Source organism: Heterodontus francisci, chromosome 5, assembly GCF_036365525.1.
Source record: "Heterodontus francisci isolate sHetFra1 chromosome 5, sHetFra1.hap1, whole genome shotgun sequence".
Taxonomy (NCBI): Eukaryota; Metazoa; Chordata; class Chondrichthyes; order Heterodontiformes; family Heterodontidae; genus Heterodontus; species Heterodontus francisci.
In genome coordinates this window covers 121,494,971-121,507,997 of record NC_090375.1, presented here as the reverse complement: position 1 = coordinate 121,507,997, position 13,027 = coordinate 121,494,971, and the positions used below count along the sequence as shown (strand labels likewise).

General features: G+C 43.8%; 1 protein-coding gene across 1 annotated transcript in view; it reads left to right on the top strand.

Moving 5' to 3' along the window:
- The window catches only part of trpa1b (transient receptor potential cation channel, subfamily A, member 1b), a 182,105-nt gene that overhangs the window by 33,005 nt on the left and 136,073 nt on the right, over positions 1 to 13,027 (top strand). The window contains exons 5-9 of the mRNA XM_068032656.1: positions 3,337 to 3,445; positions 3,547 to 3,692; positions 10,755 to 10,891; positions 10,989 to 11,037; positions 11,700 to 11,799. Of these exons, the coding sequence (XP_067888757.1) occupies positions 3,337 to 3,445; positions 3,547 to 3,692; positions 10,755 to 10,891; positions 10,989 to 11,037; positions 11,700 to 11,799 (541 nt within the window). The remainder of the gene's footprint in view (positions 1 to 3,336; positions 3,446 to 3,546; positions 3,693 to 10,754; positions 10,892 to 10,988; positions 11,038 to 11,699; positions 11,800 to 13,027) is intronic.

The following is a 13,027-nucleotide window of genomic DNA, read 5'->3' as shown; positions in this document are numbered from 1 at the left end:
TGATCAGGGATAGTGGAAGGAACTTGTGCCTGGAGTTGGAGGAGGTAGGGGAGGTCCTTAATGAATACTTTGCTTCAGTATTCACTAGTGAGAGGGACCTGGACGTTTGTGAGGACAGCGTGAAACAGGCTGATATGCTCGAACAGGTTGATGTTAAGAAGGAGGATGTGCTGGAAATTTTGAAAGACATGAGGATAGATAAGTCCCCGGGGCCAGACGGGATATACCCAAGGTTATTATGGGAAGCGAGGGAAGAGATTACCGCGCCTTTGGCGATGATCTTTGCGTCCTCACTGTCCACTGGAGTAGTACCAGATGATTGGAGGGTGGCAAATGTTATTCCCTTGTTCAAGAAAGGGAATAGGGATAACCCTGGGAATTACAGACCAGTCAGTCTTACGTCGGTAGTGGGCAAATTATTGGAGAGGATTCTGAGAGACAGGATTTATGATTATTCGGAAAAGCATAGTTTGATTAGAGATAGTCAGCATGGCTTTGTGAGGGGCAGGTCATGCCTTACAAGCCTTATTGAATTCTTTGAGGATGTGACAAAACACATTGATGAAGGAAGAGCAGTGGATGTGGTGTATATGGATTTTAGCAAGGCGTTTGATAAGGTTCCCCATGGTAGGCTCATTCAGAAAGTAAGGAGGCATGGGATACAGGGAAATGTGGCTGTCTGGATACAGAATTGGCTGTCCCATCGAAGACAGAGGGTGGTAGTAGATGGAAAGTATTCAGCCTGGACCTCGGTGACCAGTAGTGTTCCGCAGGGATCTGTTCTGGGACCTCTGCTCTTTGTGATTTTTATAAATGACTTGGATGAGGAAGTGGAAGGCTGGGTAGTAAGTTTGCCGATGACACAAAGGTTGCTGGAGTTGTGGATAGTGTGGAGGGCTGTTGTAGGTTGCAACGGGACATTGACAGGATGCAGAGCTGGGCTGAGAAGTGGCAGATGGAGTTCAACCTGGAAAAGTGTGAAGTGATTCATTTTGGAAGGTCGAATTTGAATGCAGAATACAAGCTTAAAGACAGGATTCTTGGCAGTGTGGAGGAACAGAGGGATCTTGGGGTCCACGTCCATAGATCCCTCAAAGTTGCCACCCAAGTTGATAGGGTTGTTAAGAAGGCGTATGGGGTGTTGGCTTTCATTAACAGGAGGATTGAGTTTAAGAGCCGCAAGGTTATGCTGCAGCTCTATAAAGCCCTGGTTAGACCACACTTGGAATATTGTATTCAGTTCTGGTCGCCTCATTATAGGAAGGATGTGGAAGCTTTCGAGAGGGTGCAGAGGAGATTTACCAGGATGCTGCCTGGACTGGAAGGCATGTCTTATGAAGAAAGGTTGAGGGAGCTAGGGCTTTTCTCATTGAAGCGAAGAAGGATGAGAGGTGATTTAATGGAGGTGTACAAGATGATGAGAGGCATAGATAGAGTGGATAGCCAGAGACTTTTTCCCAGGGTGGAAAGGGCTATCACCAGGGGGCATAATTTTAAGGTGATTGGAGGAAGGTTTCGGGGAGATGTCAGAGATAGGTTCTTTACACAGAGAGTGGTGGGTGCATGGAATGCACTGCCAGCGGTGGTTGTAGAAGCAGATACATTAGGGACATTTAAGCGACTCTTGTATAGTACATGGATGATAGTAGAATGAAGGGTATGTAGGTAGTTTGATCTTAGAGTAGGTTAAAGGGTCGGCACAACATCGTGGGCCGAAGAGCCTGTACTGTGCTGTACTGTTCTATGTTCTATGTTTCTGCTTCTTCAGATTCAAGAGAAAAATGGTTGGTCACTAGTCTTAGGAGTTCAGACTTTCTCGCCTTGGCACGGACAGTGATCCCACACTGCTCAGCAATTTTTCTCCACTCTTCCATAGACAGTGCTTTTAACTTATCCCAAGTTACTTCACCCTGGCTTAGGGAGTTACTGACTTCAGTTGCTGACATGTTGGTATTCTAGCACACACAACCACAAGAAAACCTACATTGAAATCTTTTCTCTTTTTGATTGGGATCAATTTGATTTCCCACTTCCAATTTCCTCATTTGTCTGTGGGTTGAATCCTGGATGCTAGCCCCCAAATTTCTGTTACAAACAGGTGAGAAAGGGGTTTAGGGGTTCCCTCTCAGCCTTTGCCTGGTTTGACAGTAACAGGGTTTAATTTTTAAAACATTGTGTTTTTAGCTCTCCCCCCTCAGTGAATCCTTGTTCACTGCTCTCCAAATGTAAGGCAAAGAAATCAACCAGACAGGTTTTCTTAGATTTAAACAGGAAAGGTGTAAGTTTCTTCAACTTAAAACTCCAATTCAGTTAAAACTACTATGAATACATTACGCAACCATGCTAGCATGCATACGTGATAAACATACACGCAGATAGAGACAGAAAAGGAGTAAGAATAAAGAGGAAAAGTTTGAAGCAATAGTTGGGGTTCATTTACTGTCCTTTGAGTTCGATGTAGTGTCTTTGATTGCAGTTAAATCTTGCTGTTTCGTTGGGGCCCAGTGCACACTTTCAAACTTGTTTCGATGTGGGAGTCTTCTCTCGCGAGGTTTACGTGGCTTCAGTGGATTTGGAAATTCATGAGGGAGAGAGGGCCAGGGAGAGAGAGACCTTCCTTCTCTGTTGTCTTCAAACTGCCCTGTGAGCACAATTCAAAAACCCTTGGCCAGCAGGTTAATCATATGACTAGTTGTTTTTTTAACAAAATCTCCTACGTTTTTGTGGATTCCTTTCATCTTAGCAGACACCCGCAATTGGTGTAGGGGTGGGGGGAATGGAATGCTGGCTTGTTCCACCTTCAATGTCTGGTGATCAAAATCCATTTGTGTTAATTGGATCAGGGAGCAGTTCCATTGTCTTTTCCTAAGCAACTGTCTCTTAGAATGCAATTCTTTTCAGCCACTGCTGATCTCTTTAAACAATTCATCTCTTCAGTCCAGCAACAGTTTGAAATTAATGTTTCATATGATGAAAATTAATATGCCTCATTCGTGGCAGGTGGGGACATCATGACACGATGCTCCGACAAGCCCTAGTTAGCTTACTCTCTATGACACAAATTGGATTCATGAATATGAATACCATAGCAGAAAATGATTAGTTTGTTTTCTGATGATCAGTGGTCTATAAACTGGGTTTCATATTAAAAGATAGGTTATCACAAACTGGTTGTAAAAGGATTGTTTTGAGCAGTTTCAACTCCATGCCATACTCAATGTGTATATAATAACTGTTTTCGTAGTTATAGGAGTTGACCCAATGCTCAGAGTTATCCTACTAAGTCTGTTTTTACTAGAACTATATTAAAGTTGCTCTTTGATTAACTCTTTTTAGCTGGAGCATGGAGCATTATTATGCAAACAGAATAGGCTGGGACGTTTTCCTGTTCATGAAGCTGCTTTTTCAGGTGCAGAGAAGACATTAGAAATAATACTTCAGAAAGGTTGGTACAAATTAAAACGTTGTTGACTGAAGAGACAGTGTGCCTTTTAGTCTTTATTTACTTTAAACAAACAGTGAATCACACATTATTTGTCTTTCAAGGTGAAGAACTGGGCAACTCTCGTGAAAAACATATAAATTATCATGATGAAGGACTCCATACCCCTCTTCATTTGGCTTTACTTGGTGGAAAAATTGGGACAATTAAAATTTGTATTGACAATGGAGCAAAAATTGATTTACCTGAGGTATGTGTTTACAGAACAGTAATAATATGAAAGAAAAAGGAATGAGAAAAGATGAATGTTAAAAAATCTGAAATAAAAACAGAAAATCTTGCAAATGTACAGCCGATCAGTCAGCAACTGAATTAAAAACGTAGGATACTGCTTTAGGTACAACTCTTTATGAGGACTGGCCAGTTATAAAATAAGCATTTTAGTGGTAAGTGCTGCTCAGCTGTTAATTATCTTTTATTATACGTATGGTTTACGTCTGTTACAATGCTGAAACAAAGCTGATGTCTACTTCTTTAAAAACTAAAGAGGAGAGGTCTATAGTGCTGGCACTAATGTTCAAAAGAGTAAAGGAACACAAGATAAATCAGAGATTAGTAATTAAGTTGCTCCACACTAAAATTTGTGTGTCAGCTGTGGCTTAGTTGGTAGCACTCTTACCTCTGAGTCACAAGTTCAAGTCCCACTCCAGGACTTGAGCACAAAAGTCAAGGCTGACAATCCAATACAGTACTGAGGGAGTGCTGCACTGTCGGATGTGCAGTCTTTCAGATGAGATACTATACTGAGACCCCATCAGCTTGTAAAAGATCCCATGGCACTCTTTCAAAGCAGAGTAGCCGAGTTATCCCTGGTGTTCTGGCCAATATTTATCCCTCAATCAACATCACAAGGACAGATTATCTGGTCATTACGACATTGCTGTTTGTGGGAGTTTGCTATGTGTGTAGTGGCTGCTGTATTTCCTGCATTACATTAGCGACTACACTTCAAAAGTACTTTGTTGGCTGGAAAGTGCTTTGAGATGTCCAGTGGTTGTGAAAGATGCTATGAAAATAGAAGTCTTTCTTTCTGAAGTCTGACAATCGTAAGAGGAAGGAAAAACCTGGGAGAGGTAAAATATTTTACAGATTTAAAGTCCTATGTAAGAAATGAGTCAGTGTGCAAGATTATGACTTGAAATATCCTTATAGCTGCTTCCACTCCTCCACCGTAACTTTGCTGGAAATGTGGCTGAAACCCCATTTTCAGGTTTATGCTGTACTTCTAGCAATGTTATGCCAGCTGAGTGTGAGCAGCTCCAATTCTCCAAGGAAATTCCTGGCCTATCTGGTGTGTCTTGATTTTGATGAAGATGCAGGAAGAAGGAAATATATATTTGCAGCTTAGAGAAACAAGAGTGGTAATTTCAGAGGAGCATTACTTTCAACAGAATAGAGAGAAAGCTCGCAGTTCATGCAACTGCTAGTCTTCTTGCATTACAATGGATGAATTCTTACAACTTGTAGCAGAGATAGGCTGGAAGCTGAAGATGAGAAAAGGATCACCTTATTAATTGGCAATTTTTCTTTTATATATGGTAACCTATCCAAAAATTTAGCAGCTGTGTTAGAACAGCATTCCAGATATGGGAGTAATATTCTAGTTTTGAATGGTCTTTGGCTTTATTTATTTTTTATTCATTCATGGGATGTGGGCGACACTGGCCAGGCCAGCAATTATTGCCCATCCCTAATTGCCCTTGAGAAGGTGGCGGTGGGCTGCCTTCTTGAACCACTGCAGTCCATTTGGGGTAAGTACACCCACAGTGCTGTTAGGAAGGGAGTTCCAGGATTTTGACCCAGCGACAGTGAAGGAACGGCGATATAGTTCCAAGTCAGGATAGTGTGTGACTTGGAGGGGAACTTGCAGGTGGTGGTGTTCCCATGTATTTTCTGTCCTTGTCCTTCTAGTTGGTCGAGGTCGTGGGTTTGGAAGGTGCTGTCAAAGGAGCCTTGGTGCATTGCTGCAGTGCATCCTGTAGATGGTACACACTGCTGCCACTGTGCGTCGGTGGTGGAGGGAGTGAATGTTTGTAGATGGGGTGCCAATCAAGTGGGCTGCTTTGCCCTGGATGGTGTCGAGCTTCTTGAGTGTTGTTAGAGCTGCACCGATCCAGGCAAGTGGAGAGTATTCCATCACACTCCTGACTTGTGCCTTGTAATGGTGGACAGGCTTTGGGGAGTCAGGAGGTGAGTTACTCGCCTCAGGATTCCTAGCCTCTGACCTGATCTTGTAGCCATGGTATTTATATGGCTACTCCAGTTCTGTTTCTGGTCAATGGTAGCCCCTAGGATGTTGACAGTGGGGGATTCAGCGATGGTAATGCTGTTGAATGTCAAGGGGAGATGGTTAGATTCTCTCTTATTGGAGATGGTCATTGTGTGGTGCAAATGTTACTTGCCACTTATCAGCACAAGCCTGTATATTGTCCAGATCTTGCTGCATTTCTACACGGACTGCTTCAGTATATGAGGAGTCACGAATGGTGCTGAATATTATGCAATCATCAGCGAGCATCCCCACTTCTGACCTTATGATTGAAGGAAGGTCATTGATGAAGCAGCTGAAGATGGTTGGGCCCAGGACACTACCCTGAGGAACTCCTGCAGTGATGTCCTGGAGCTCAGATGATTGACCTCCAACAACCACAACCATCTTCCTTTGTGCTAGGTATGACTCCAGCCAGTGGAGGGTTTTCCCCCTGATTCCCATTGACCTCAGTTTTGCTAGGGCTCCTTGATGCCATACTCGGTCAAATGCTGCCTTGATGTCGAGGGCAATCACTCTCACCTCACCTCTTGAGTTCAGCTCTTTTGTCCAAGTTTGAACCAAGGCTGTAATGAGGTCAGGAGCTGAGTGGCCCTGGCGGAACCCAAACTGAGCGTCACTGAGCAGCTTATTGCGAAGCAAGTGCCGCTTGATGGCACTGTTGATGACACCTTCCATCACTTTACTGATGATTGAGAGTAGGCTGATGGGGCGGTAATTGGCCGGGTTGGACTTGTCCTGCTTTTTGTCTACAGGACATACCTGGACAATTTTCCACATTGCAGGGTAGATGCCAGTGTTGTAGCTGTACTGGAACAGCTTGGCTAGGGGTGCGGTAAGTTCTGGAGCACAGGTCTTCAGTACTACTGCCGGAATATTGTCATTTCTTGATATCACGCGGAGTGAATCGAATTGGCTGAAGTCTGGCATCTGTGATGCTGGGGACTTCAGGAGGAGGTCGAGATGGATCATCAACTCGGCACTTCTGGCTGAAGATTGTTGCAAATGCTTCAGCCTTATCTTTCGCACTGATGTGCTGGGCTCCCCCATCATTGAGGATGGGCTCCCCTATCATTGAGGATGGGGATATTTGTGGAGCCACCTCCTCCAGTTAGTTGTTTAATTGTCCACCACCATTCACGGCTGGATGTGGCAGACTGCAGAGCTTCGATCTGATCCGTCGGTTATGGGATCGCTTAGCTCTGTCTATCGCATGCTGCTTACGCAGTTTGGCACGTAGATAGTCTTGTGTTGTAGCTTCACCAGGTTGACACCTCATCTTGAGGTATACTTTGTGCTGCTCCTGGCATGCCCTCCTGCACTTTTCATTGAACCAGGGTTGGTCTCCTGGCTTGATGGTAATGGTAGAGTGGGGGATATGCCGGGCCATGAGGTTACAGATTGTGGCTGAGTACAATTCTGCTGCTGCTGATGGCCCACAGCACCTCATGGATGCCCAGTTTTGCATTGCTCGATCTGTTCGAAATCTATCCCATTTAGCACGGTGAAAGTGCCACTCAACATGACGGACGGTATCCTCAATGTGAAGTGGGACTTCATCTCCACAAGGACTGTGCGGTGGTCACTCCTACCAATACAGTCATGGACAGAAGCATCTGCAGCAGGCAGATGGGTGAGGACGAGGTCAAGTATGTTTTTCCCTTGTGTTGGTTCCCCCACCACCTGCCGCAGACCCAGCCTAGCAGCTATGTCCTTTAGGACTCGGCTAGCTCGGTCAGTACTGGTGCTACCGAGCCACTATTGGTGATGGACATTTAAGTCCCCCAGCCAGAGTACATTTTGTGCCCTTGCCACTCTCAGTGCTTCCTCCAAGTGGTGTTCAACATGGTGGAGTACTGAGTCATCAGCTGAGGGAGGGCGGTAGGTGGTAATCAGTAGAAGGTTACCTTGCCTATGTTTGACCTGATGCTATGAGACTTCATGGGGTCCGGAGTCAATGTTGAGGACTCCCAGGGAAACTCCCTCCCTACTGTATACCACTGTCCCACCACCTCTGGTGGGACATACCCAGGGATGATGATGGCAGTGTCTGGGACATTGTCTGTAAGGTATGATTCCGTGTGTATGATTATGTCAGGCTGTTGCTTGACTAGTCTGTGGGACAGCTCTCCCAACTGTGGCACAAGCCCCCAGATGTTAGTAAGGAGGCCTTTGCAGGGTCGACAGGGCTGGATTTGCTGCTGTTGTTTCCGGTGCCTAGGTCGATGCCGGGTGGTCCGTCCGGTTTCATTCCTTTTTTTAATTGGCTTCGTAGCGATTAGGTACAACCGAGTGGATTGCTAGGCCATTTTAGAGGGCATGTGAGAGTTAACCACATTGCTGTGGGTCTGGAGTCACATGTAGGCCAGACCAGGTAAGGACAGCAGATTTCCTTCCTTAAAGGACATTAGTGAACCAGATGGGTTTTTACAACAATTGACAATGGTTTCATGGCCATCATTAGACTAGCTTTTAATTCCAGATTTATTAATTAAATTCAAATTCAACCTTCTGCTGTGGTGGGATTCGAACCCATGTCCCCAGAGAAATACCCTGGGTCTCTGGGTTACTAGTCCAGTGATAATACCACTACGCCACCGCCTACCCTTTATACTGAATTAAGAGTTAGTGGAGGCATGAAAAAGAAAATTAAGCTTCCTGAAGGCAATTTTAATAATGAAAAAGATGTGTGAGCGCATTTGAGGTGGGTTAGATTGTGAAGCAATAAGCATCATTAGATGAAGGAGCTGAAGGCGAGTACAGCAATAGAGAGCGGAGAGACCACGGAGGGATTTGGAAACAAGGCTGTGAATACAATGACCAGATGATTAATGTTTTTGGTGTTACTGATTATGAGCTGAGTTCTGGTGAGGATATAGCGAATGTACCAGGGTGTATGTCTTATCATCCAGTGGCCATCTGGTTATTTTATTTTCTTCCCTGAAGAGATGAGGGAGCTCTGAATGGTGGAGGATGAATGTGTTATGGCAGCTTCCTGAATAATGGGAATTGACATGAAGGATCCTCTGAATGAACTCACAAAGTATGTGCACATTCATACAATGGAATCCCTTCCTGTCCACGTAGGTGAAGGTGTTCAATGTGATATGGGTGCCATTGATTTGGCCCTTGTACCTCGGGGAAGTCAGCAATCCCATAATGAAGTGGGTTATTGTGCTGTACAGGGTGTCAGTGAACTGGCATATGCATGCTTATCCTGCTCCTTGGTGCCCTTACTGCTCCTTGTCTTATGTTGCAGAGAGCCCCTGTGGATGCCTGAAAGGAACCTGAAATAAAAAATGAGGACAGTGGTGACGTTCCTCGTCACAAATAGAAAACAGTGTTGGCAGATGAATGGAGCTTCAGATCTTCATTCAGAAGGTCACAGAGATGGCCTCTAGCATCTTTGGAGAGTGAACCTTTCTGACATGCAGCTACTCAGAGAACCTGACCTGCCTATAGATTTTTTGGGAGGGTGTGGTAATATCTTGTGGGGTGCAGTCTTTTACCATGCTGCTTGACTCTCCTCACCAAATGCTGCTGTTCTCCATCCTCCATAATTTGAATAACTTAGAGAAGTAAACTCATGGGGAAATCCATACCTGATTCTGTGTTGAATGAGACAGTAACACTTGATCAAAATGAAATGCAGGTTCTGTAAAATAAAAGGAATGAAAATGTGTTAGCAGTAATCAATAATCAGCAAATAAAGTTCTGTGACCCTTCAAAGCTCTCAAACCCCTCACGTGCGCCTGGATCAGGTAATGGGGGAAGCTACAGTGCCTCTTTTATCTGGGTGCAAATGGGGCAGAAAAACAAAAAACTCACATCTAGAATGTCACTGGGTGACAGAAGCTGGTATGTAAATGATTCCTGTGGGGGTTTGTTGAGTGGATCATGGGAACGGTTCAAATAATTGGGGGAACTCAGGGGGGATGCAATCTAAAGGTACACAAGAAATGGTAGTCACTTCTGCCCAAGTTTCCTTGCTTGAATTTGGTGCTATGCTGTTCCAGTGCCATAAGTATGCCACAGACAGGCTTGGGCTGATAACTGGCAAGTAACATTCATGGCACACAAGTGCCAGGTAATGACCATCTCAAACAAGAGAGAATCTAACCATCTCCCCTTGATATTCAATGTCAATACCATTGCTGAATCCCCCACTATCAACATCCTAGGCATTACCATTGACCAGAAACCCAATTGGACCAGCCACATAAAATGCTGTGGCTACAAGAGCTGGTCAGAGGCTATACATTCTGCGGTGAGTAACTCACTTCCTGACTCCCCAATGCCTGTCCACCATCTACAAGGCACAAGTCAGGAGTGTGATGGCATACTCTCCATTTGTCTGGATGGGTGCAGCTTGAACAACACTCAAGAAGCTTGACACCATCCAGGACAGAGCAACGCGCTTGATTGGTACCCCATCTACCACCTTCAACATTCACTCCCTTCACCACCATTGCACAGTGGCAGCAGTGGGTGTCTTCAACAAAATGCACTGCAGCAACTCGCCAAGGCTCCTTCGACAGAACCTTCCAAACCCACGACCTCTACCACCTAGAAGGACAAGGGCAGCAGATGCATGGGAACACCACCACCTACAAGTTCCCCTCCAAGCCACACACCATTCTGATTTGGAACTATATCACTTCCTTCACTGTCACTGGGTCAAAAGCCTGGAACTGCCTTCCTAACAGCATTGTTGGTGTACCTACACCCCAAGGGCTGCAGCAGTTCAAGAAGGCAGCTCTCTACCACCTTCTCAAGGGCAATTAGGGATGGGCAATAAATGCTGGCCTAGCCAGCGACACCCACATATCATGAACGAATAAAAAAAGGAATATCAACTCTGAAATGAACATCCACTATTATTTTAAACAACAATTTCTAGGCTTAAAGCTATTAAACTTTATGGCTTACTAATATCAGAGTCATTAAGACTGAATATGTTTGCTTTTTGTTTATCATTGACAGAAGAATAAGTCTACGGCCCTTCACTTTGCCTGCACGCAGGGGGCAGTTGAGGCAGTCAAACTCATGCTTTCCAAATACAAGGGGGAAAATGATATACTTCACCTTCAGGATGACATTGAACAAACACCGTTGCACAAGTAAGATTTATTTGAAACTGAGTGTTTTCAGTAAAAGAATTTAAAATATATTGATGGTGGCAATGTTTAATATATAATGTGTAATTTTTACACACAGGGCTGCAACGTATGACTGCTCAGAACTAGTGGAATACTTAATTGAACAGGTATTCGCAAACAACCCTTCTATACAGTTAAATATATTAAATTTGATCAGCTCTATCCAAGATGGAGAATAAGATAAAAATGATCATATGATGAAATATTTAGGAAGCTCCCCCAACATCTGAGTTCATTTATCCAATGAGTACCTTAGCCATAGAGATTGGGAAGGACCAACGATTTCTCCAACTTCTATCTCACTGTGTACTCAACAGAACTTTGCACATATATGGCACCTTTGATATTTGATACCATCTTTCAGATGGGATTTTAAACTAAGAACCTGCCTGCCCTCTCAGGGAGACTTAAAAGATCTCATTGCACTATTTTCGAAGAAGAGCAGAGATCTTTATCCCTCAATCAACGTCACAAAAACAGATTAACTGGTCATTATCATATTGCCGTTTATGGGACCTTGCTATGTGCAAATTGGCACATATCTCCCATATTACAACAGTGACCTACCTTCCTTCCTTCCCTCCCTCCCTCTGCCACACCTCCCCCACCCCCCCCCCCCCCCCTGCCGACCAAGGTCTTTGGCCACTTTATAATTGGTGGTTTGGAGCAGGAGAGGCATACTTTAACATGATAGAAAACTAAAACTTGTAAGTGAGTAAAGAATTCTGCTTAATTTATATGTAAGTAATTTTCAGTAATTTTTTACCAGGGGTCAGACTTGAATATGGTTGACAGTGAATGCCGCACGCCTCTTCTGTGGGCTGCTTTACATGGAGCCTGGAATACGGTGACATTTCTGGTGACAAGAGGTCAGGCATCTTTACTGTCTGTATGTAGATTTGAGAGGAGATGATATATTTGTGCTGACTCCCTGAGCTTTAAGGTTATATTTTTATGATGTGATTGAAGATCTGCCTATTTCTCAACATTTACTTTGACCTTGATATTTTACCTATTTTTAATTCTCAGTGTGTGGGTGTTATTTGGAAAGGCTGGTGTTTATTGCCACCTCTAGCTGCCATCTTCTTGCACTCCATGGGGTGAAGGTGTTCCCACAATGCTGCTTAGCTGTGGTTTGATACAACTGAGTGCCTCACTAGGTCACTTCAGAGGGCAGTTAAGAATCACCCATGTTGGTGTCGGACTGGTATAGTCCAGAGCAGGTAAGTGGGGCTGGTTTCCTTCCCTAAAGGACATTAGTGAAATAATTGAGTTTTTATGACAATCCAAAAGCTTCATTGTCACTTTTTGGTTTTTAAATTCCAGATTTTGTGAACTGAATTCAAATTCTCATACTTGAATTCATATTTTCCATGATTATTACATTTCTTGATTACTAGTCCACTAACAACCACTACACTATCGTACCCAAAGTTAAGGAAGAATAATTCACTTATGTATTATTGCAGTGGGTTGGAAGGAACAGATTATGATAAGTTATGGAGAGTTATCTGCTCTTTCTCGCAGTTCTAAATATTTATCTGATTATTATCTAAGGAAAACCAAACAAAAGTTTATCCATACTCAACTCCTGCTTATATAAGGTGTATTAAAATATAAGGAAAAGTGGGAAGGATTTTTTAATTTTCTGCCACAGATATTACACTACTATTGTAGATTTATTGGGTTTGCATTAACCTTCCTTTCTTTATCAAAACGTTATATGAAGCTTTGGTATCTTTTCAATAACAGCAGGTGCACCAGTCTTACACCCAGATGTGTGGAGTTACACTCTAAGGGAGCATGGGTCAAAAAATCCATCCTAAAGTATTGAGGCCTTGGCAAAGACTTGGCACTGTGAGACCAGTGGTCACCTGAACAGAGAGACACAAGGATTGATTGAGATTAATCCTCTGAACTCATCATCATATTTGACATGAGTTGCTGACAATGGTCATGCCTCCAATGGAGCATTTCTTCTCCCCCTCCAGGCTGCATAGAATTTTTTTAAACTTATCTGAATTTCGTGGCCACAGGAGTTGCTGAATTATCCTGAGCAGGATATGCCCATTGCTAAACTGATATGCTTTGAGCCTC